The sequence below is a fragment of the Hemicordylus capensis genome, chromosome 2, assembly GCF_027244095.1.
Source record: "Hemicordylus capensis ecotype Gifberg chromosome 2, rHemCap1.1.pri, whole genome shotgun sequence".
Lineage (NCBI taxonomy): Eukaryota > Metazoa > Chordata > Lepidosauria > Squamata > Cordylidae > Hemicordylus > Hemicordylus capensis.
The window spans coordinates 116,563,463-116,587,865 of record NC_069658.1 but is presented as its reverse complement, the minus strand read 5'-3'; the positions used below and the strand labels follow the sequence as shown (position 1 = coordinate 116,587,865).

Below are 24,403 nucleotides of genomic sequence, written 5' to 3'. Positions count from 1 at the left end.
CAGTTGTGTGTACTCAATATTCACATATAGCCACCACATTTTTCAACACTGCAAGGTATAAGAATCTGAGCCGGGTCTCACGATCAGTGACTGGTTTGGGAAGCTAAGTGGGAAGAGCGGGCTAAGCCCATTCTCCCCGCATACGAGCAGGGCGAGAGCCCTGAGTGGCTGGATCGGCCGCCCACACAATTGCCGGCTCTGTGACAGAGCCAGCAGGGGCTGGGGTGTTCAGGGGCCACACGGACCCCAGAAGCTCCAATATGCCCTGCGCGAGCGCGCTGGGCATATTGGAGAGACCCCTGAGCCGGGAGGCTGCTTTTTAGCCTCCTGCCGGGGGTGTGTGTGTGTCTACTCATGAGTAACCATGGCACAGAGCTGCACCGTGGCTACTCATAATTTTAAAAAATGGGTTTGCGGAGCACTCGCTCCGCAAACACGGTTTAAGGGGTGGGCTACTTGAGTGGGTTACTCGCTCAAGAACCACCGGGTTTGCAGCTGAGCCCGGTGGTTCTCACGATTGTAGAAAATCGGGCTAGCGGAGGCTAGCCCAATTTTCTACAATCATGTGAATAGCCTCTCTGTCTTCTTTAATTACGTTCTTTACTCTGAAATATCATAAGTCACCTGAATCAACATTAGAAAAAAGAAAAGAAAACTGCATTATACCTCTAACTCAATACCTAGTAGTCCTTTCATGAATATCCTAATATTTTCATGTGTTAAAGCATATTGTAACTGATCCTATGTTACTGGGATTATAAAGACTCTATCAGTAAAGCAATTAGAACTGTTCTAATAGCAATATATGGACGTGCTCAAAATAGCTAGACATGTCAATAAACTACAAGAAGACTGAGTTCCTGAATCAGTTTAAATGTGGACATCCAAAAACTGACTATGGCCCAAAGATCTTACAATGCTTCCAAGAGATGTTCAAGATCTGACTTTTGCAAGTCTCCACTGGGAGAGAGTTCCACAGCTGCAGGGGTCCTAGCAAGCTTTTATCTATATATCTATTTCTGAAACAGCTGAAAATGTCAATATCCTTATGGACACATAACCAGAGCCCTGTGGATAAGAGAAAGGTGCCAGCTAGGGGTGTGCACAAAACTGGCTGGCCTAGTTCAGTTCGAGTCCGAACTTGACCTGAACTGGACTGGGCCAGTTTGGTCCGGCACCCCCTCAAATCCCCCTCCCCCTGTTCGGTTTGGTTCGGGGGCGGTTTTGAAAATTAAAAAAATCTTTTTTAGTCACTTACACCTTCCATGGGTCACTAGCGTGGCCATGGGGGGGGGCCTCTGGAGGTGCCTCCCGCCTCCAAAATCCCCACCCCTGCCTGGTTCGGCCACTCTTTGGCTTGTTCTGGGCACTCTTCAGTCTGTTCCGGGCCTCACCCCTATCACAGTGGCCATTGTGGATGATGCGGGACATGCCTAATGGGCCTTGCAGAGCTACGCAGAGACCTATTAGGCATGTGCAGTAGCCTCCGTGATGGGGGTGAGGCCCAGAATGGGCTGAAGAGCACCTGAACCAGGCGAGGGGGCCAGTTTTGGAGGCCAGTGGGGGGAGGAGGTACTTCTGGAGGTCTTGCTATGCTAGCAACCCCAAGGGGTGTGTGTGACTAAGACCTTGTTTATTTCTATTTTATTCACTAACATCCCTGAATGGCTGGGGGTGTTTAGTTCAGACCGAATCGAACCGGGTGTGTCTGTGTTTGGTCTGGTGCCAGACCCTCAAACCTGTTTGCAGACCCCTAGTGCCAGCAGACATGGGGTAACCTGCAGATGCATTGCTATCACAATAATCTGAAGAAAAAAACAGCCTAAGGGGTCAATCTCCCCTAAACTGCCTCAGTGTAACTCTGTGGAGCAGAAGGTATGTGAGGGCAATTAACCAACAACCAGGTCAGCAGAGCTAATGGAACTCAGTTGTGAGGAAAGGGAGAAGGAGGGCTTGAACAAAAGGAGTGGGAAACTTTTCAGCTTGAACAACAGTGGCTCAAGACAGTCACAACCCGTTCTGTTTCTGAGGGGGCAAGATGCCTACAATGCTCACTATGCTCTGGCAATACATGCACACCAAGGACATACTGCAGCATTTTGTTGCATTCTTGTATTTGCTTAATATCCTAAATTGGTACATAGAAGGAACTGCTGAGAGGGCACTCTCAATGAGCCTGAGAATTCAGGCTATACGTGACAAGAGGTCTTATAGTTCTGCTATAACGTAGACATTGGAAGAAATGAATAAAAGTAATGCTAACTCACAATCCCCTCCTTTGGGGACAAGGAGCCATCTTATTTATTTGTTATTTCTCTGTGTAAACTGCCCTGAGCCATTTTTGGAAGGGTGGTATAGAAATCGAATGAATGAATGAATGAATGAATCCAAGGCAGCAAAGAAGGCATTCGGTCAAGAATCTGTAATGTTACCCTTGGTGGAGTAATGAGAGAATTAACAAATCTACAGTACTTGCATGTATAGACCACGATTTACTATTTTATGCTTCTTACATTACATTTCTTCTTTTATTAAGATGTAAAGACATAAAGGAATTGTGAGCAGAGCTCAAGAAAGGACAAACCAGTTGTATACACCATTATGTATGATATTTAAGAAGCTTTGTGTATGATATTTAAGAACCCACTTCCTCAGCATAGTGCTTTCAGCTTCAAATATTTGGGGCAGATGGGACAGGCATTGCAGTCATAAGCCTCTAGTCCCAAGCTCTATGCTCTTGGGCCACCCGCTTCCTTTCAATGAAGGGGTCAGCACTGGAAGCCAAGAACTGGCTCTCCATTGAAACAAATGGGGAAAGGTTCATCAGAGCGAATCACTGAATCACAATGACTCTTTGTTAATCATAGCTCATGATGTTCTTAGAATAACCAAAGTGTCATGTTTTAATTTCAGTGCCTTATTACAATTCTTCTATCCTTAACATGAAGAATTATATTCTTCGACATGAATGTGGATGCAAATATTTAATGAGTTATTTGGTCTCTTTCTTCTACAATCATGCCACACAACAGATTTGTAAAGAATAGATTTTGGTTTGTTTCCAGAAAAAAGGAGTTAAACTACTCTCAGCACTGCCATCCTGTGGTAGTCTTACATAATTGTTACCATTTTCTGTTTATCTGAACAGGAGGCAAACAGATCACGAGGTAGATATGCTTTAGTTGTGTAAATGAAAATGGACCAAATGAATTATTTTTGAAAAGAGCATTTAACAAAAATGGGAGCATGTGGATAGTACAAGTTGCATATAATATAACATTATTTCAGAAATAAATTGGGGATGGTAGTGGTGGACCTAGTGAGAACAGAGTGCAAAAGTGTGGTTGGGAAGGATGATTTCCTTATTACAGCTGCACTGAATGTTTATCCATGAATGTTGATTTTGGGATCCAAACTAATGCTGGAGATGCCAGGAATATTTCCAAAAAAATATTTTGGAATGTTAAATGTATGAATGTTGACTCCCCCCCCCCTCCATGGCTCCCCCATCTGCTGCTGCTTCAGTGCCATTTTTCCCTTGGTTAGGGATTCTTTCTTCTTCCTAGAGTGATCCCAGCCAGTCAGGAATCACATACTGAACATAATGACATCACAACACTACAAAGATATGGCTACATGAATAATTTTAGCCAGTCTGAAGTAACATAAGACAAGGTCTATTCAGAGTGAGAGCAATTCCTTCTGAGTAGGTGGGGAAAAAAGTCCACTTTCTCAGTGATCTCCCAAGACTACTGAAATAGTGATATGCCTTTTGACACCAATGAAAATGTTTGCAAAAACACAGGGGCGTAACAAGATTGGAGTGGGCCCAGAGACAAGATTTTAAAATGCCCACCACCACTGAAGCTCAGCTCATGAAATAAAGAAATCTTAAATCAGGCTGAATAGTGGTAACAAAAAGCATTATCTATATATCTAGCTATCTCCTATGTGCCACAATAGAACATCATCCTAAATTATTTTTTAAAGGTTTTGTAAACTGGGGATGATGCAAGAGCCAGTGTGGTGTAGTGGTTAAAGTGCTGGACTAGGACCGGGGAGACCCGAGTTCCAATCCTCATTCAGCCATGATACTTGCTGGTTGACTCTGGGCCAGTCACTTCTCTCTCAGCCTAACCTACTTCACAGGGTTGTTGTGAGGAGAAACTTAAGTATGTAGTACACCGCTCTGGGCTCCTTGGAGGAAGAGCGGGATATAATTTTTTTTAAAGTCATTTAATGGTACTAGAGAAAGACATGATGTTCTGGTAGCTCCAGGTCTTAACACACACATCAGTTTTGGAGGATGAATACAACTGAAGGAAGCCCGAGCGGGTGTCTGGCTGGGGGAGTCAGTCATGTGATTTGCCTCTGCCCCCGCCCCCCAAGGCAGTGGGCCTCCAGACAACTGTCTCCCCTGGCCCTATTATAATTACGCCCCTGCAAAAACATGCAAGCTCACCCTTTTAGGTTCAACCATTATCTTTGTATAATTCTGCACATGCTGAATATAAGAAAAACCCACAGAAAAAGCCAACAGAATTAGTACACTTAATAATTAACATTAATCTCTGTAAGGACTTGTCACCATTACTCTCCTACAGTCTGAAAGTTCAGAGCATTTATTTCATATTGTAGAGTGAAGCAGGTATGACCAGGGGAAATTTTGAGAAATGTTGGCACAAGTGACTTGATGGGAACATAGGAAGCTGCCATATACTGAGTCAGACCATTGGTCTATCTAGCTAAGTATTATCTTCACAGACTGGCAGAGACTTCTCCAAGGTTGCAGGCAGGAATCTCTCTCAGCCCTGTCTTGGAGAAGCCAGGAAGGGAAATATCCCGGGTGATATGAGAAGGCAATATAGCAAGGTTTTCTCATTCTTCTTGTTCTTTATTGTAAAGCAGATGTTGCCACAAAAAGTACAGGTGCTACAGAGTGCAGGTTAAGCAGCTGGCACTTTACACAACCGATTGGCTTGGGGTTGGTATGCTGTCGTAATCATCGGAGTAGGTCTGGTACTGGTCAGTGAGAAGAGGCTGATGCAGTTCGTCCTTGTTTCTCCTGGCATGAACAATGCATGTAGCACTAGCAAAAATAATTGCAACCAGGATCAAAGCAGTTACAATGGCAATAGTTATGATTTCAGTGACTTGAAGAGCCCGAGCTAGGAAGAAACAGAAGAAAGGGCACAGAGGGTTATGGTCTCGAATGGTGTTGATCAAAAGCTTGAATACCTTGCTTTAGAGTTATGGATGATAGCCCAATCAATTCAATTTCCTATTGATTAGAGCCATGCCCAATTAGAGGTGACCCTCTGTAAATATGTCATTTAGAATAGAGGACTTCCAGAACAATATACTTTATTGGCCTCACCTATCCAACAACTGTGTTATGCATCCATGAGCGCAGGCATAGCTGGTGATCACTGGAGTGGGGTGGGGGGCAGTGAGGGCGAGAGAATATTACTTTAAACATTGCCCAAATCATTGCCACTGCCCAGCATCCCTTGGGCCAGGCCAAGCTCAGTGCCCAGCCCAGATTCCCCACAATTGGCTCGCTTCCTGCCCTGCCTCATGCCCTGCCCCCATGCAATTTTAAAAGTTATATTCTCTCACCCTTATTACCCTCCTGCCCCAGTGAGCACCGGCCACACCTGCAAGAGAGATAGGACAGCTTCTTACAATTGCCCATAAGTAGGTACAAAGTAAGTAGAGGGAGCCGGATGTTCCTGAGTAGTGAGCACACCTGGTGGGCATGTTGTCTGTGTATGCCAACACACATGGTTACCAACCTCTGCCTGTGATTCTACTGAAAATCTCCACCCAACTTGACACCTAGATTTGAAGCCAGGTGGAGATTCTTGGTAGAATCTCAGGTAGAATTTGTTAATGAGCTGTGTTGGGTTCGGACAAGAGGCCCACTGTTCCCAGTTCACTGGGAACCTCCAGTTGCTCACTGCTCACTCCAGTTTCCTCCTACTTACTATGTACCTTCTTTCAGGAGATCATGAGAAGCCACCCATAGAATTCATTTAATACTACCTGAACTATTTACTCTATAAATCAGAAGTGTTGTTTATCGAGTGTTATTAAAAGAGGCAGTTCCAGACATTTTTGTAATTTTCTGCCATGAAACAAGCCACTTATAGGACTTTTTGGATGGGATTTTAAATTAAAAAAAATTAAAAATCAACAATTTGTCCAATCCACTTCAATTTAAAGATATATATTCCTTCCACCCTGCCCTACATGTCTGCTCAATACCAAAGCCCTATGGCAAGCCAATCCCTAAATACTGAAGGTGGGGAATAACCACAAAAAGGAAATCATGTCATACCTCCATTACTAAGGCTGGGCAGGGCAGAGGGTCTGCAGAGAGCCTTGGTGCTGGACACTCTCTGCCTGCCTACTTCCTTGCTTCCTTCCTTCCTCAGCTTCAGGCTTCAGTGAGGCCTGCAAGGAGGCTTTTCTGGAAGCCCCGCCCACCCACCAAACAGCTGAGAGGTGGGGAGAGACAGAACTCTAGCAGCTTGCCTACGAGCCTTTCAAGCTGCACACACTCACAAAAGATCGGCTGCGGGGAAAGATAAGTGGCTGGGACTGAGGGAGCGATGAGGGCAGGCTACACTGCAGTGTCCCCATAGTGGGGCCTGGCAGGGCTCGGGGCAATTGCCCCGGTTGCCCTGCCCTTAGGATGGCCCTGCCACCTCTTCAGACAAATGTTATAACTGTGAGCAGCATATGTGTGTATGTGAGTGACTGACGCACCAGGGAGGGACTTCTTATGAAACTCAGAAAAAGGAACAGCCCTTTACAATTTTTTCATGTAATACTTTTATAAATTGTAAACCAACTTTTGATCCACTTCAACAGAGAAGATAAAACATACACTGAATATACAGAGCATTATATAATGAATAACTTACATGGCCACTGAACTTCATAACTGTAGCCCAGATTTTCTGGTGCTGTGACAAACATCTCATTGTTAGTCACAGGGGGCCAGAATGGCACCATGTTGTACCGTCTGTTATGGCCAATAGGGGCATTCTCTATTGGAAATATTGAGATATCTAAATTGGGAGGGGAAAAAGTTAGTTTAGTTGCAAGGGCTTGCCATGAATCACAACATTAAAAATGGATCATAGGTACTCCATTATTGAATAAATGTTTTGTTCCACCCTGTTTGACCCTTCAGCCAGGAAGTAGTGAGAAACTGGTTCCTATGAAGAAGGGGCATCCTACTTAATGGCTCCCAAAGTTCAGGACATGTGTAAGTCAGGCTCAAGCCAATTTCCTCAATATTTTATAAGTTCAGTAGTGGTTGACTCAGGACCTAGAATATCAACAAGGGATGGGTCCGGACCGGTCCGGAGGCCATTGTAAAGGCCTCCGGACCGTCTGGACCTGTTCGGACCTGGCCGGTCCAGTCCGGGTGGAGGAGGTTCCTTTAAGGGCAGGGAGGGTTTACTTACCCCTCCCGCCGCTTTGCCCCCTCCAGCGCTCATATTTACTGTAGAAATGCTCCTTGAAATGAAATGTAGAAATACTGTAGAAATGCTCCTTACTGCTCCTCAACGCAAAAGGCTCCGACAAGCCTTCTGCACATGCAGCATGTGAGCTTTACGTCTCCCCAACACCGGAGGCCCGGTCTACCCGGCCTCGGCCCCTGCCGGTGGGTAGACCGGGCCTCTGGGTAGACCAGGCCTCCAGCGTCGGGGAGATGTGAAGCTCGCGCGCCGCGTCCGCGTGCGCAGAAGGCTTGTCGGAGCCATTTCTACAGTATTTCTACATTTCATTTCAAGGAGCATTACAGGAGCATTTCTACAGTAAATACGAGTGCTGCAGGGGGACAAGTGGTGGGAGGGGTAAGTAAACCCTCCCTGCCCTTAAAGGAACCCCCTCCACAGTGCCGGACCGCAGCTGTGCGGTTCCGTGCACACCCTTAATATCAACCCAAAGTCCAAATCTCAATAAGAGGGAAAGGATAACAACAGATATTCCCCTTAGGGGATGGGACTGCTCTGGGAAGAACACCTTCATGCTTACATGTAGAAGGTTCTAAGTTCCCTTCCTGGCATCTCCAGACAGGGCAGAGAGAGACACCTACCTGCAGCCTTGGAGAAGCTGCCAGTCTGGCTTGACAATACTGAGCTAGATGGACCTGAGCTGACTCAGTATAAGGCAGCTTCCTCTGTTCCTAAGTAAGTTTTTCAAAACTTTACAGATACCTTATAGCAGTGTTTTGCAAACATCCTACCCGCAAAGAACCCTTCAGTGCAGGTTTTCTGTCAAAACGCCACTCTGAAAAAGATTCTGGGGCATGTTCTAGAATGCATTCTCAAGTCATGAGGAATGTTATTTGTGTCCATTTGGCCTCACTTTTGTTCCTCAGAAGTAGAGTTCAATGTCTGCCTGCAGATTTCATTGCAAGTAAAGTTCAGTAAAGGCAGACCAATTCTTGCTGAAGGAAGTTTGGCTGTCATAACTGATCTTCTCCTTGAACATCCCCTGAGGAGCTTCTGAGGAGCCCAAGTAGCCATCACAAAGCTTGAAAAATCACTGCTTTGTAACACGCACTAGAGCCTGTATGCCTCTTCTCTATTCCTTTGCTTTTCCTCTGCCATTGCCCAGACCCACAAAGAGAACGACTGCCTCCTGCCATGCCATCTGCTTTTGTTTTGGCTGTGTTAGGGGAACATGACATGAACTGGTGTGATTTTATTGGCATAACAAACAGCTTTTTAGGACTTGCCAGGATTGCCACTTGAATTGCTATGAAAAAAAAAGATTGCTGTTATGATTTAAGACTCTTTGCAAGAGTGTAGCAAATGTACACTGTCTTCCCTTTTTAAAAGGAGAGTGTGCCTGTTTACATTTGTGAAGTTATGAGACGGGGGGGGGGGGGAAGGAAGCATTTGATTTGACTGATCAGAGGATGTGGGAAAATAACACGTGATTTTTGCATAATTCACAAACATAGGGACTACTTATTGTGCTATATTTTCTTCTGCTTCCAGAGACATCAAAAATAGGATGTAGTGGAAGCTCTAAGCTTGGAACATGGGCTATTTAACGAGCTACATCGTTGCAACAGGATCATCATATGAACATAGGAAGCTGCCGTGTACTGAGTCAGATCTTTGTTCCTTCTAACACAATATTGTTTACACAGTAGCAGTAGGTTCTCCAAGGCTGCAGGCAGGAATCTCTCTCAGCCCTATCTTGGAGATGCCAGGGAGGGAATCTGTGACCTTCTGCATGCAAGAATGAAGATGTTCTTCCCAGAGTTGCCCATTCCCTAAGGGGAACATTATACAGTGTTCATGTGTAGTTTCCCATTCATAAAACAAGGTCAGATCCTGCTTAGCAAAGGGGACCATTCATGCTTGCTACCACAAGACCAGCTCGCCTTCTAACATCTCCATTGTACACACAGAGATGGATTCATGGCCAGTTTCTCTAATGCACTATGCTAGATGTAAATCAAGTTGGCTTGAGGTCAAGCCGACTCAACAGTTTAGTTTGACTTGATGGGGTTCAGGCCCGGTTCAGCTCAGAACATACTGGTAAAGGGGAATCCAGTAAGGATTCCTCTTAACCAGTAAAGCAGGGGGCAGGGGCTTAGCTTAATTGAGGAATGGTGGCAGGGGAATTAAATTTTACCTTAAAAGTAGCTGCCACTAGTGGCTGCGGTGTCCTCAGTGGCTATGGCAGCCATGCAGGTAGGTGAGGGTGGTAGTGGGAACTCCCCACCACCCCTGTTGTTGCAGGCAGGGCCTGCTCAGGCCCATTTCAGACCCAGCTCAGGCCTCTGTGTGTGGTCACTCAAGTGGCCTCTGCATATGCATGGAAGCCATTTTATTGAACTCCATGCACACAAAGAGGCCCAAACTGGGCCCGAATTGGACAAGCCTGCTCTGGAGGGTGGTGAAGGGAGTCTCCGCCTTCATCCCACCCACCCCCATGGCTGCCATTGCCACTGCTTTCACCAGTGGTGGCAACTTTAATGTAAAATTTAACTCCCCTCCCGCCCCAACTCTCTTTAGCTAAGCCCTCTGTTCCCCCCTTCCCCCTTTACTGGTAAAGGGGGATCTTTATTGGATTCCCTGAACTAGGCTCAGTTTGAACTGAACTGGGCCCAATTTGAGTGTGCACAAAACTGGACCAGATCCAGTTCAGCTCGAGTCTGGTTTGATTCAAATTGAACCAGGTTTTCCAATTTTGTGTACACCCCTAAAATCAAGTAGATTTGTTGTAATTAATTTACTTTGCTCTGATGTGGAGAAATAACACACAGAAAAACATCTTACCAGGATTATGTCTCCTCAGCCATTCATCAAAGAGAGCATCAGTGAATGTGTGCAGGAGGACAAAAATAGGATCATTCGGGGACAAATGGGTTTGCCCTCCAGTGCCGTTCAAAAACAGATGGGCAAGATTGTGAAGACTACGTACTGCTGGATCGTACTTCCCCGAAGGATCACTGTATCCTGTGCATAAGGTTAGAGAGACACATGTTGGAAGCCATAGTGGAAATCTTGTGCAGAAGCTCCAATCCCAGCTGGATATAATTTTGTCTGGCATGCTGTTCAGGCAACTCTCATCTTATTTAAGAAAATTGCTGTGCTCCTACCACATCATTGCCTGCTTAAACATATGGAGCCTATTTCCCTGGTGTATCTAACTTTAGATGAAATGATCCGGGTTAATATCATAATGCTATGAACAAGGAGCATACTTGCTTGCATGTGCGCCTGTGCATTGTACAAGTAAAGTGCAGCATTACACAGTGGTGATGAAATTTTTAAAGAATCTGTTTTCTAGCATTCATCTAAAGCTACAGCGTTTGTATCTAAATGGCAGTGAACATAATTGAAACCACCACATGGATTTTCTAACTGCTGACACAAGTGTCAAGATGCTCCCATGTATCCTAATGGGCCAGCTGTTTCTTCAGCTCCCCACATGTCTTTTCCTGAATGGCTGCCAGCAGCTTGACTTTGGAAAGGTACCTTATGTTTCAGGGAGCCCAACAATTCTCAATGCTGATTCTCCAACACCACTAAACTAATTCTTGGAATGCAGGGATCTTAGTTGTCAGAAAATCGAAAAACACTTTGCGGGGGTAGAGATCCCTCCTTTTATAAACTGATGCCAAAACATTCAAACTGGGATGAATAAAATTGAGCATTAAAACCCACATTGGTTGAATATTTCACAGCATAGCATAATATTATCCCCTATGTTTCTGCCTGTGACCTTCATTCCTACAATAACACCTTGCCCAAAGGTACCATGTTTCTTGCATATCTCTATCTAATTGCTCTTACTGACTGGGCCTCCTTCCCTGAACATTTATAGGGTGCCTCTTTTCTTGTAGACCCCTCCCTCAAAATTCCTCTCTTTTTATGAAGCTTTTGCGGTAACCTCTTAATTTTCTTCCCCAACTGTAACTCCAACTAAACCAAGCCAAAGTACAGCCCAAGCTGTAATTGCTCACATTAATCTCTTTCTGACCTTGTCCTTCCTATTCTTCCCTTTCCTCTCTTTTCCTAAACATGCACATGATAAGATGTTCAGGCAGTGGCTTACCCTTTTGCTTATAAAACTTTGTAAAGCACAGAGGACAACAGTGTTACTTAGTAGGGATGTGCATGAATTGATTTTTTTTAAATTTGATGTGTACCTGAACCAAATCACCCCTGATTTGTTTTGGGTCTGAATTTGCCCCCGAATCACCCCAGATTTGATTTGTACCCAAAATTTCTGAATCTGAATTGATTTGGGGCAAAAAAAAGGGTTCTGGTGGTGCAAGAGTGGGGTGGGTGGTAGTGCTCAATGGGTGGAAGGTAACAAACAAATTTCAAAGAAATTGGGCAAAGGGGTGATTTTTAACAATTTTTTGAAGTTGGCGCTTCTTTAAGCTTTTCCCCATTGGGAATAATGGGGATTTCAGCAACCTTATAACTCCATGTGGGGGGCATCAGGATGCCCCAGAGTGGGTTGTGGTGGTTGGTAGTGCCCAATGCATGCAAGGAAGCTACCACCCAGATTTCAAAGAAATTGGGCAAAGGGGTGATTTTTAACAATTTTTTGAAGTTCACGTGTCTTTAAGCTTTTCCCCATAGGGAATAATGGGGAATTTCAGCAGCCTTAGTTATAACTCCACCTGGGGGGCACTAGGGTGGCCCAGAGGGGTTGTGGTGGGTGGTATTACTACCATGGGTGGAAGGAAGCTACCACCCAGATTTCCAAGAAATTGGGCAAGGGGGTGATTTTTAATTTTTTTTGGCATGTCTTTGTGGCAGATTCGGGGCAGAAAAGGGGTTCTGGAGGCAGAAGAGGGGGTCAGATGGTAGTGCCCCATTGGGTGCCTATTATCACCCAGATTTCAAATAAATTGGTGAAAGGGGTGATTGTGAGTTTTTAAGCTTCCCCCCATAGGGAATAATGGGGATTTCAGCAGCCCCATAACTCCACTTGGGGGGCACCAGGGTGGTCCAGAGTGGTTTGTGGTGTAGTACACATAGGGTGCCAACCACCCGCAAAACCACAAGCCCACGGGGCACTGGGCTTTGTTGTTTTCAGTGTCTGAGTTGCTCTGAGAGTAGATTCTCTGGTAGGAAATGAGAGTTGATTCTTTCTTAGTTCATTCATCATTTTGCACCAAAGAAGATTATGAATGAAAAGGTGAGCAGTGATAGTGGATTCTAAGTTCAGTACTAAGTTCTAAGTTCAGAACTCTGGCTGCTGCCAGCTCATCTGGTGGCAATTTGGGATTGGGCTTTCTCTGTAGCTACTCTTGGGCTCTGGACTGGGCTCCCTATGGATGCTTCAGCCTTAAAAAGAGCTCTAAAACATATATTTTTAGTCTGGCTAAAGGAATACTGAAATGATTTTAAACTGGTTTTAATTTTTTTTAATGAGTTATTTATTTTGTTTTTATCTGTTTTTATATTTGTGAGCCATCCGGGTGACGTGGTATAAAAATTCAATCAACCAATCATTCAATCAAATCATCCCCTACCATCCATAACTTCACAGCAATGGAGGGAGGTGTGGCAACTTGCTTCATTCCTGTTATATAATGTACTTCAAACTAATATGTGTGTATATCTGGTTTGATCTATAGATATTACTTCTTATTTTACTAGCCAAGGAGTATGCAGGTTTTTAAAAATTTTTAAAAATCTTTAATTTGTACCATTGCACCAATTTGTTGGAATTATGTGAAGGTTATATGCTTTTTGTTTCTACCATCAGCTTAGTACAAAATGAAACAGAATGTGTCGGTGCTTGTGTGCATGAATGCATGTGTGCACGCACACATGTGTATATGTCTCTGTTTCTTGATCTGCTATTTGGTTTATTTGTACACCACTTTGAGCTGCAATGACACAAAATAGTGTACATACATAATACAAACATGCACATATGTGCACCTGAATATGTGCATGTATGCCTGAATAGGAGGTACAAACATGTAGACTTCTTTTTTCATGTGTATAGTTCAGGTGTTGAAAAAGTCTCAGTCTATTCCTGATTCCCAAACGAGTATACACATTTGATATGGTCAGACACTTCAACAGGGAGCCTGGTAAGGGAGATGTTATTCTTACAGACCACAGCCACTCCACCTCCCCGCCCACGTCCCCATACCTGCTCCTCTACAGAGTACCCTGGAGGGAGAAGCTGGGACCAGATTGGGCCACCAGACTCCCCCAACCAAGTCTCTGTGATACATACCAGGTCAGCCCCGCCATCCAAAATCAGATTATGGATGATTTCTGATTTAGTCTAACCTAGCATTACAAAGCATTAACCTAGAATTACAAAGGAGCAAGGTGAGGCTCTGTGGGTAGTTGGCACTGCTCTCCAAGGTCAAAGAGCTGGCAGGACAGCCGGAAGGGGAAACAGCTATTCAATTTATGATTTGCCTTTCCCTGTAATGGCCAGCTGCCCTGCCAATGCTACTTCTTCTATTCTTGCCTGCCACACACCAGAATATTCACCCCATAATCAGTGGACATGCTGCCTATCTCCCCATCTCTAGACAAGCCTAGGCACATTTTAAATCTCACCCAAGACTCAGACAACAGAAGCAATCTAAGCAGCTTCAGCTTCTAAAACAACCATAAAAGAATATGCTCTGCTTCAGCTTTCAATCCCACACTGAAGGCCTGGCACCAAAGGCTGGCCTCTGATGTGCCTCTTTCCTGATAAGCCCCAGAAACCCAGAGCTGCCCCTCTCATGAGAAACTCTGAGTCATGGCTGATGGTAATCAATGCCCTCAGATGCAGCTAATCAGGAAATCAGAAGAGGAAGGCCAAAGCTCTAATGAAGCAGCTGAGCAAGAGCAGATCCGATCTGATCCAATCCAATCCTCTGGCCAGGCAAGAGGAGTGGATCAAATCTCCCTGTTGGAACAGAGATTAGCTGGCAAAGTCCAAGCTGCTTACCTTACACTCTCCAGTTCTCTGTCCCTTCTGGTTTGATACTGGTAAGTTTTAGAATTTAGCTCTTAGTTTAACCGCATGGTAGGATGACAATAAACTTGCACAATTCTTTTTTCTGTAAAAATATTTGACCTGTTCCATTCAGTGTAAACATCATGGAAGTGATGTGGATAAACCATATGAGAAATCTCTTTGAAATTCCTCTTTGGGAAGAATCATGATATTCAGAGAGAATTTCAACTTCTTTGGGGGGAAACCCTGAACATTTTGAAATTTGGAGAGAATTTTCACTTTGGAAAAATTTCTGCAAGTCAGTTTGACAGATTGCATCCTTAACCTGCTCTGCTTCCAGACTTTGTGTAGAAGAGTTACTTGCCTTCCACTGTATTGCGGAAACTGTCTGTTGAATTTGAATAGAATGGAGGCGTATCAAATAATCCAACTTCTAAGCAAAGAGCAACATCCTGTGGCTCAGGAAGGCGCTGCACCATTGGCCGGGCAACATTTCCAGCAGGATTTCTTCTAATTGGACCACCTTCTGTGTCTGGCATATAGAGGGAGGGGGAACAAGAGGGTGAAGTCTGATACATTTCAGAGATAATTACAAAGTTTAGTTAATATAATTATGAGCCAGGCTTAGAAAAAGCAGGCAATGTCTTTGGATCTGATTAAAAGCCACTCTGACTAATCAGTGTGCTATGTTAGCTACTGTGTGATATTTTTGCAAATGACTTTTCAGTGGCAATAGCATACATGCATAGTAGATGTGAGCAGTATAAATTGCTGTATAACATATCTACCATGGAGAAAGCCTTGCTGAAGTGCAGTAGAGGATAACTATCTTGTTGCTCAGATTTTTTAAAAAATGTCATTGGTAGACTAAGTCAGGGCAGTGCTGACTTACGCACAAGGAAGAAGCCGACCTATTTGAAGAGCTATAAGATGGCTAAGAGACTGACTTAAATAAGAATATAAGAACCAGACATCTATCTAACCCAGCATCCCATTTCTCACATTTTGTGGGGAGCCCAAAATTGGGACAGAAGCAACTGAGTCAGAAGGAACTGAAAACGAGTGGTGGGAGCCCATCGCTTATGGAGCTGCTCCCGAGCTCCCATTGGTTGGCCTGTAACACATGGCATGGGAGTCAAGATGGTGGCCCCCATGTCTGCCTCTAGGGCTGGGAGCACAACCCCGCCCCCCGCGGAGCTGCATACGGTGGCAGGGACTGGTATTCCCAGTAGTTGGTATTCAGATCCATACTGCCTCTGAACCCAAGAAATTGGCAGTAACCTCGGAACCCTTGGAATCTCACCTCTGTCATGAGTTCAATAAATGGTGTTGTGTGTGCTATGGTTTCTCGCTTTCAGCTCCCAACTATTTTAAGTATGAGGATAATAATTAGGAATAGAGGTCCAGGCTCAAATTTTGGAGGGTCTGGACTCACTTGGTGTTGGGTGGAGGCGTTTCACACTGGGAAAGCCTACAGGGTTGTTATAAGGTGTTGAGATAATGACACTCCACTTCCATGGAGCATGTTTTTTTAATGGGTGTGCACAGAACCAGTTTGGCCAGTTTGGTTTAAATCCAAGCCAGATTCGAACCGACCTAGCCCAGTCTGGTTCTAGGTCTGGCCGAACGGGGTCTGCTCAGGTTCAACCATCAAACTGGGCCAAACCTGTTCAGGAAATATACTTGTAAAGGGGAATTCAGTATCCCCCCTATACAAGTACAGGGTTAGGTGACTGTGAGGGATGGTTGAGTAGGGGAAGTGGGAGGGGGGAAAGCTGCTTACCCGGCCCGGCGCTGCTGTCAGTGTTGCCACTAGCCACCACTCGCCCGCCCAGCATAGCCTCAAGCATGCTCCTCCCTCCTTTAGCAAGGTTTCGACTCAGTGGCAGCTTGGTAAAGAAGTGGGGGAGCATGCTTGGGACTGCATCAGGAGGATGAGCAGTGGCAGGTGGTGATGCTGGCAGCCGTGCTGGGCCAAGAGCTTTCCCCCTCTCTTACTGCCCCCACCTGGCTGCCCGTTACTGCAAAGAAATGGTTTGCCCAAACTGGGCCTGGTTCAGTTCGATCACGCCTGAACCGCCCACAGTTCAGTCCACGATCAAGTCTCTGAACCAGCCCCAGTTCAGGTGAACTGGTTCTGCACAAACCATTCATGCATACCCCTACATGAAAGCAATTGTGTGAACACACCCACAATATGTGTGAAATGCTTTGCATGCAAGTACTATATAAATGCTTGGGTGCAGGACATAGCCCTACCCCCTCTTCAAAAAAATGTTCATGGTGTGGCAGTTTAGACTTGTTGCTATTGTGCTAAAGCCTAAACAGTTCTTCTAAAGCCACAATGGATAGACTAAAAATAAAATTTCAGAACACAGTATGGGGATCTGGCAAGGTAGACATTTTTTGGCTTATCCCTAATTATGTCTCAAACAATATATAATAGGTGCCCTTGAGTTTCAAGAAGCCACATTCCACTCAAATACACAAAGGTGTATTTCTTCTTGGTCCCTGAAATTATTCTCATGAACACATAATGCAATAAGTAGGTTGTGCTGGGGGTTATAAACAGAAATCAAGTTGAGATTCCAAAAATTCCAAAGGAAGTATTAACCAAATGGGGATAATGTTCATGAGAATTATGCTCAAGGACACAATTAGTCCATACAGTTACAAATACAGGATCCCAAACTCTTTCACTGCTGACCTAAAATGAACCAAAGTGGAAAGGGAACAATTCCAAAATAGTGAACTACCTGAGGTCTAGGCGTGTGCATGGAACCGGCTGGTATGAGTTTCGAGTCCAGACCAGACCTGGTTTTGAGTCCAGACCAGACCCGAACTGGACCGGGCCAGTTAGGTCCGGCACCCCCTCGACCCCCACCGGTTCAATTCAGTCTGGGGGTGGGTGGGTTTGTGAACATTTTTTAATTTTAAAATATTAACTTACCCCCCTCCAGGGGAGTTGTTGGAAGTGGTTGGAGGTTCTCCCTCTCCTCGCTGACCTCCCTTGATGCCCATACCAGCCGGCCAGCTAGCTCTTCAGCCCGTTCGGGCCTTCCTCCTCTGGTGCAGTGGCCATTGTGGAGGCTGCCACGCCTGCGCAATTGGCCTCCAAAATGGCTGCTGCATCAGAGGGGGAAGGCCCAAACAGGCCAAAGAGCTGGCCAGACGGCTGGTATGGGCATCAAGGGAAGCTGGCGCGGGGAGGGGGAACTTCCACAGACACCCTCCTGCCTCCAATAACTCCCTCAGAGGAAGTAAGTAAATATAAATAAATAAATAAATAAATAAATAAATAAATATACACACACACACACACACACACACACACACACACACACACCTGAATGGTAAGTGGGTGTTCGGTCTGGGTTTGGACCAACCAGGGGATGGTTTGGTTCGACCCCGAATGGTTGAACCGAACCTTTTCGACATTGAATGTGTTCAACATCGAACCTGTTTACGCATCCCTATTGAGGTCCCATAGAAACAAATCTTATATATCTGCCAAACATTTCCAGTGTTGCTGCAGCTTCCACTGGCCACAAATCCCATCTGTACTGGGGTTTGCTGCACTGAATCTATGCCACTTTATGCACTTTTAATTCTAAAACACTGTTTATTCTGAAGGGGCTGTAGTGCAATGGAAATGAAAGACAAGCTGCCATATTAGGGGAGACCAACTGCCCCCCTCACAGAAAGAAGGCACTACTACTTCATTTATCTCTCATTACTTTGTCCTCTCTGATAAGGGAGAAACAGAATTCTTTAATAATTCCAGAGGGGTTAAGGACAAAATGTCAAATAATGTGTCGCCATAATATTAAAGAAGATGGTTTGCATTTTTCACCTTTTTTTCTGTGCAGCCAAAGGGCAGAATGTCTGCTTCTGTTGTTTGTAGTACTGGAGTTGGGCATACCTGCACAACTTAAAGCTAACACACAATACATTTGTTCACACAGTTGTTTGAATCTAGGTTTAATATGGGTTATCAACATTGAAGGGATTGCATGAACTGGCCCACCTTTATGACCCGAGACTCCCACCTTGGCATGGCTTGACACAATTATGTCAGTGTTGGTAACCCACACTGAACCTAGATTCACATGGTTGTGTGAATAAGCCTATTGATGGGCTATGTAATGTAGCTCATCAAGGACTCAATAAATCTCCTGTTTTTGTTGCTTGTCCAGGACTACAAAAACAGGATGGGATGTCAGGGTTTCAAACACCTGAAAGCTTGGTGGGTCACAAGTTGTGTAGATCTTAATGAGAGATTTCCATTATTTACCAAACCACTAATAAATCCAAGATTGCCTTCATCCGAGGAACCCTGGAGCAAAACCCATTTGCCATGATTCTAGTTTTTGCATCACAAAGGAAATTCTGTGACAGTTGAATTTCTTCATGCTTCAAAAGCTGGCATAATAACATATTAATGTCCATAAAAAGTGTTGATATTTTCTGATGAAAGTTGTTAAAGAAAAGCGTTGCTTATTCTTTTGTCACTTGAGGTTGAAATGGTTAAGGAGGGTAAGTTATGTATCAAAGGCAAGAAGAATACTGTATCAAAAGTATCTTGGGCTTGTTAAATTATCTTTTGAGAGATAAGGGACCCAGAAAACTATGTACAGTCAGAATCTAGACTTACTGTTGCAAATAGTTCCCAAAGTATCATACTCTTCAACAGCCTCACACAAAACTCGCCATTGAGAAAATATAGAGTTTTGACTTAGAAGAGTGGCATCAAAGTTGCTTCTTGCTCCCATCAGGTCATCTGTACAGATGTCACAAGTGTTTCTACCTGTTGCAAAGTTCCAATACGGAAGTGCAAAAGAGCGATCTTGTAGCATGTCCTGATGAGATAATATGGTTAATGGTGAGCTTCATTATGCTGTTGTTAAAACTTTGATTGATTGATATATTACCACATTAGAATGTGAGCAATTTCTTGCAGTTTCTTCCCATGCCATTTCAGTAAAGTTTGAATGTGGGGGCAATGGTGCCAGACTTTTCAGTGGGAAGAAATGCCATCCCTGGCCCATCCACTTAGTTGTGCATTTTACACCACTGGGAAATTACACCCTTCATCTACATGAATAATTTAAGTGAATTTCAAACTTTCCGTTAACTTTAACAGAATTAGGCATTGCAGTGATTCAGGATCCATGTATGGTTTCTCTTTTACATTTTCACTTTATGTAACCCTATTAACCCTTAATAAAGCAACTCTTTCTTTTCAAGGCATGCAACTAGTCTCTTTAGTCCTTTCCAATGTGTCCACATTGCAGCCAACTTTACCTAGTATCTTAAGGTTAATATAGCTGTGTGCTGATCTGCTGTGATTTAAAGCTAACCCCCCACCCACTTTGAGCAAAGTATCGCCACAAAGGGTAGTTACTACCACACTCCCATGCAGTTCTGTTAACAGCCCCACCTGGATCTTTTGCTTGTTCTGCTCTTTCTCCGCTATTCCCCTTCCCTGTGGTCTTCCCCCCCCTCCCCACTGCTCTCTGCTGCCTTCCCATTTTCCCTTCCTTTTGAAAAGGTGGGGGAGGGGCAAGCTGAGAAGCAGTAAGTGTGGACTTAATAGATAGGGAGAGCAGAAAGCTTGCTAATGACGGGGGTAGTGGCAGTGATGGGTGAGACATAATCTCTGCTGCTTTTCAATATGCTAGCTTATGGTGTTGCATAACGACACCTCATTGGTGGGCTGACCCTGCACAACTGGCCATTGAGAAACATTAGGCTTGTTCTCATGACCATAAACTCATAACCATAAAAGACAAGTATCCTACCTGGCTTCAGGAGCTGTGGGTGCTCCCAATCTTTGTGTGCAAGTAAAAACCTAGGTAGGAAGAGGCGGAAGTGATTGTTTGGGGGCCTTGTGCTTGGTAAGACAGTGCTGTCCTATCCAGCACCCACCTGTTTAATGAGGTAGGAGGAAAGGTCATCCTACCCAGTGTGAGTCCCACACATGATCACTTCCTCCTCCTCCTTCTACTTTGGTATTTACTCACTCATGATCAAAAAATGGAAGCATGCACAGCGGCTGAAACCAGGTGGGATAGGCACATAGGAAGCTGCCATATTCTGAGTCAGACCATTGGTCTATCTAGCTCAGTATTGTCTACACAGACTGGCAGCAGTTTCTCTAAGGTTGCAGGCAGGAATCTCTCTCAGCCCTATCTTGGAGATGCCAGGGTGGGAACTTGGAACCTAGCTGCTCTTCCCAGAGTGGTGGTTCCATCCCCTGAGGGGAATATCTTGCAGTGCTCACACATCAAGTTTCCCATGCATATGCAACCAGGGCGGACCCTGCTTAGCTAAGGGGACAAATCATGCTTGCTACCACAAAACCAGCTCTCCTATCCTAATTGGATGATTCTCCTACCCAATTAAACTCATGAGAAACAGCCTATCAGGTTTCAGTGGACACTGGGTGATATGAAAGTTCCATCTGTGATTAATCTGTAATGGTTCACTAGTATATGCATCAGTACAGGCAGTGATACTTCAGTCATCAAGGAATGAGCATCTGTGTGTAAACTAACCCATGGTGAATCTTAATGTAATAACAATAGTAAGACATTAACATTAAAGGCCTATTCAGATGTTATATAATATGTGCATTCAGGTGCCTGTACACTTGTACATGTATTTGTATACTTTACATGTGTTCATTTAAAAAGTGAACCTGGGTCCAAACCCTCTCAAGAAGAACCAACAAGAAGTGTGCCATTGTACGTGCATTGAACATAATGTGTGAAAAGGGCTTGTTGAAAAAGTGTGTGAGAGGCAGTATGTAAACAGCAGGGAAGGGATCGTGTGGAGAGATGATTTTAGCAAGAGCCTTGTGAAAAGCCAAGGGAGCAGGAAGAACTAGGAAAGGAAAACCAGTAAGGAAAAGACAGTAGCAGTTTAGACAAAAGGCAAGCAGAGCATGTAGACTGTCTGTCAAGCGTTTCAAGGGGACTTAGGGCTTAATTTGATGTTATAAGAGTCATGGAGCCCCTTCTGCTCTGTGTCTCCCTCTCTTGCCAGTAATGTCATCACTGTTGTCCTATGTGTTTCCATGTCCTGCCACCAGAGATTTGCAAGGGTGAGGTGGGGTGGTAGCAAAATGCACAGCAGGATCGTGTCACATCACGTGTTGGATTGAATGAGGCGTAACAGGGAAGGGAGAAAAGAGACAGAGTGACAGTAGCTCCATGGCTCTTTGAATGTCTAGTAGATCATTATACACACCTCACTTTCTCTAGATTGCTTTCAAGGCATTTAATCCTGAATCCTAGACATATCTTAATGCACAGTGAGTGCTGTGTGAATGGGCTTCCCCAAGGTACAGGATGTTTTTCTTTGTTAAAGGCCAATTTTAGTAAATATTATTGGCGGACGTGTTGCTCAGTGCAACACCGTCAGTGCTAAAATGCCTGTGCTGCTGCAGGTGTTGAAAGCAATGCCTGCAGAGTTGCAGAACAGGGCTCACTCACTACTGCTTTAAACTGTGCATTCACACTTCCTCAGTGCTATGGCCATTTCCCCAAGTAATAGAGGGGAAGATCAATCATTGCCACTTTCCTGACTATCCTCATTAGCCTGATTAATCTACATTACACCAATAGTGCTATGGAAGAAAGTCCCTAAGTTCTCATGGGATATATTTTCCACAAAACTACAAGAACCAGTATAAACTCATACGCTGCCAACAATTTTTTTAAAATACATTCCTGACAAGACTGAACATTAACTTATCTCAAAGCTTGAATTGAAAGTATATGTCAGTTGCAACAAGATTGGCGACTGGAATCTTTCTCAAGGGTGACATTTTGAAACTGGCAGGGGTGTAGCTATAATTGAGAAGATGGTTTCAAAGAACCAGGGGCCCCCAGCTCCACCCCTCCCTATTTTCTTCATTATCTCCCTCTCTCTGAGGGGCCCCTAGGGAGAGGGGTGATAATTGGGCCCCCTCTCCACTAGCTACAGCCCTGCAAACGGCTTCATTCCTTTACTCAATAGTATAGGATATGAATTTCAGAAACTTCACCTGAATGTCTCTCTCCAGCTGTATAAGATGGTATCTATGCCAGGTGAGAAATGCTGGTCCTTCATGGGAGAAATCTATTCCGCCAAAACTCTGTTGTCCTGGACCAAGAAATGTCTTTCTGACAGAATAATAATGGGACCACACAAAGTAATTATAAATGGATACATTTTCAAACTGTGGTGTATTGCCATCAGGACCCATGATCTCCTCACGTCTCCTCGTGGCTATCACAATGTCAGGATGCACCGTATTCTTGGCTTGCTGCAAGACTCTTAGAAATTGATTCCTTTCTTCTCTGCTCAAATCCAGAATGTTTCTTCTGACTAAATATCAAAATCAAATATTTCTCAGGATTAAAAATAAATATCAATAGGACATTGACAATCCATACTTATTGATTTCCTGTTTAAGATAAATATCTAGTACGTGTGCCAGTGTGAGGTGGATTTATTCCTTGTTTTTAACAGGGGTTGTTCCATGATTCTCTCCCCATTTTTTTTAAAGGATCTTTCCATTGTTTTCCACTCCTTGCATTTTAAAAAAGAATGTTTCATTTATTTATCCCAATTTTAGGAGTAAAAGTAAAGGTAAAGTTGTGCCGTCAAGTCGTTGTCGACTCCTGGCGACCACAGAGCCCTGTAGTTTTCTTTGGTAGAATACAGGAGGGGTTTACCATTGCCATCTCCCCTGCAGTATGACATGATGCCTCGCAGCATCTTCCTATATCGCTGCTGCCCAATATAGGTGTTTCCCATAGTCTGTGACACATACCAGCAGGGATTTGAACCAGCATCCTCTTGCTCCCTAGGCAAGTCAGTTCTCCACTGCACTATTAGGTGGCTCATTCCTCTTATTTTTTTACAGCAATTGTTCCATTATCCACCTCCACCATTTTTTAAAGGAATGTTCCTATTATTAACACCCCTTATTAACAGTAGAACTCTGGAGTAGGCATGCATAGAATTTACTGTTAGGAATTGTTGCAAGTACAAAAGAGAATCAGCAAGCTAGCAATCTCTGTCCAAACCAGGATCAAGTTAGCCACAGAGCTCAACTTACTATGGAAGTTCAGTTTATTCATACAGGTAAGGAGAAGACAGGTGGCAGCCATATTACTGGGCAAAAAGATTGCTGTTGGGAAGAGTCATTCGGGCCATTTGAAATGTGCTGTGATGTGCACCTTCAGTTGCTTATCTTGTTATAACAGGGGCTTCAGCAGCTAGTAATAAATACTAAATTGATTTTTTTCCAAAGCCAAAAAGAAAACCCCAACCAACCGAACAAACAAACAAACAAAACCCCACCCAAAACCAACAATGGGTCTGAATTTTTGAACAAATTTTGAAGAACAAAAATAAATAAAGGTAAGTTAGCCTTGACTGAATATACAGTAGGTCGCCAACAAGCAAAATCAGCTTCTTTAGGGACAATATTCAAACAGCTGTATGTTGGTCATTTTTCAATGAATGAACATGAAATTTTGGAATGTATGGGAGCATCACATCTATCTATCTATCTATCTATCTATCTATCTAATTTGTATGCTGCCCCAAACTTCAGTCTCTGGGTGACCACATTCCATGGGGGATTGGAAAGATAGTCTGGATTTTATAATGAACAGAATATTAAAGGATTATAATGGTGGAATGCAGTATTTATACCTTACCTTAAACTACAGCCGAGCTGTCTTCCTGATGTGTACCCTTTTAAAACTGTTTCTATATAACTCTCAGAAGGAGACGACACAGGAGACTTTTAATAACAAATTGTTTAGATGCCGAAGAACAATTTACTCTATCTACATTTTCTATGAAGGGCAATTCCCATGCATGGCTTGAGAACTCTAGAAGCCATTTTTCAGGGGAAAGAGCTCAATAG

General features: G+C 44.1%; 1 protein-coding gene across 1 annotated transcript in view; it reads right to left on the bottom strand.

Annotated features, from left to right (window-relative positions):
* Window positions 1–4,921: 4,921 nt before the first annotated feature.
* TYRP1 (tyrosinase related protein 1) overlaps window positions 4,922–24,403 on the bottom strand; it is a 45,825-nt gene continuing 26,343 nt past the window's right edge. The window contains exons 4-9 of the mRNA XM_053301656.1: window positions 22,526–22,848; window positions 19,130–19,334; window positions 14,840–15,007; window positions 10,317–10,496; window positions 6,930–7,076; window positions 4,922–5,168 (exon numbers count right to left, since the gene is read on the bottom strand). Coding sequence (XP_053157631.1) covers window positions 4,963–5,168; window positions 6,930–7,076; window positions 10,317–10,496; window positions 14,840–15,007; window positions 19,130–19,334; window positions 22,526–22,848 — 1,229 coding nt within the window. The 3' untranslated portion in view covers window positions 4,922–4,962. The remainder of the gene's footprint in view (window positions 5,169–6,929; window positions 7,077–10,316; window positions 10,497–14,839; window positions 15,008–19,129; window positions 19,335–22,525; window positions 22,849–24,403) is intronic.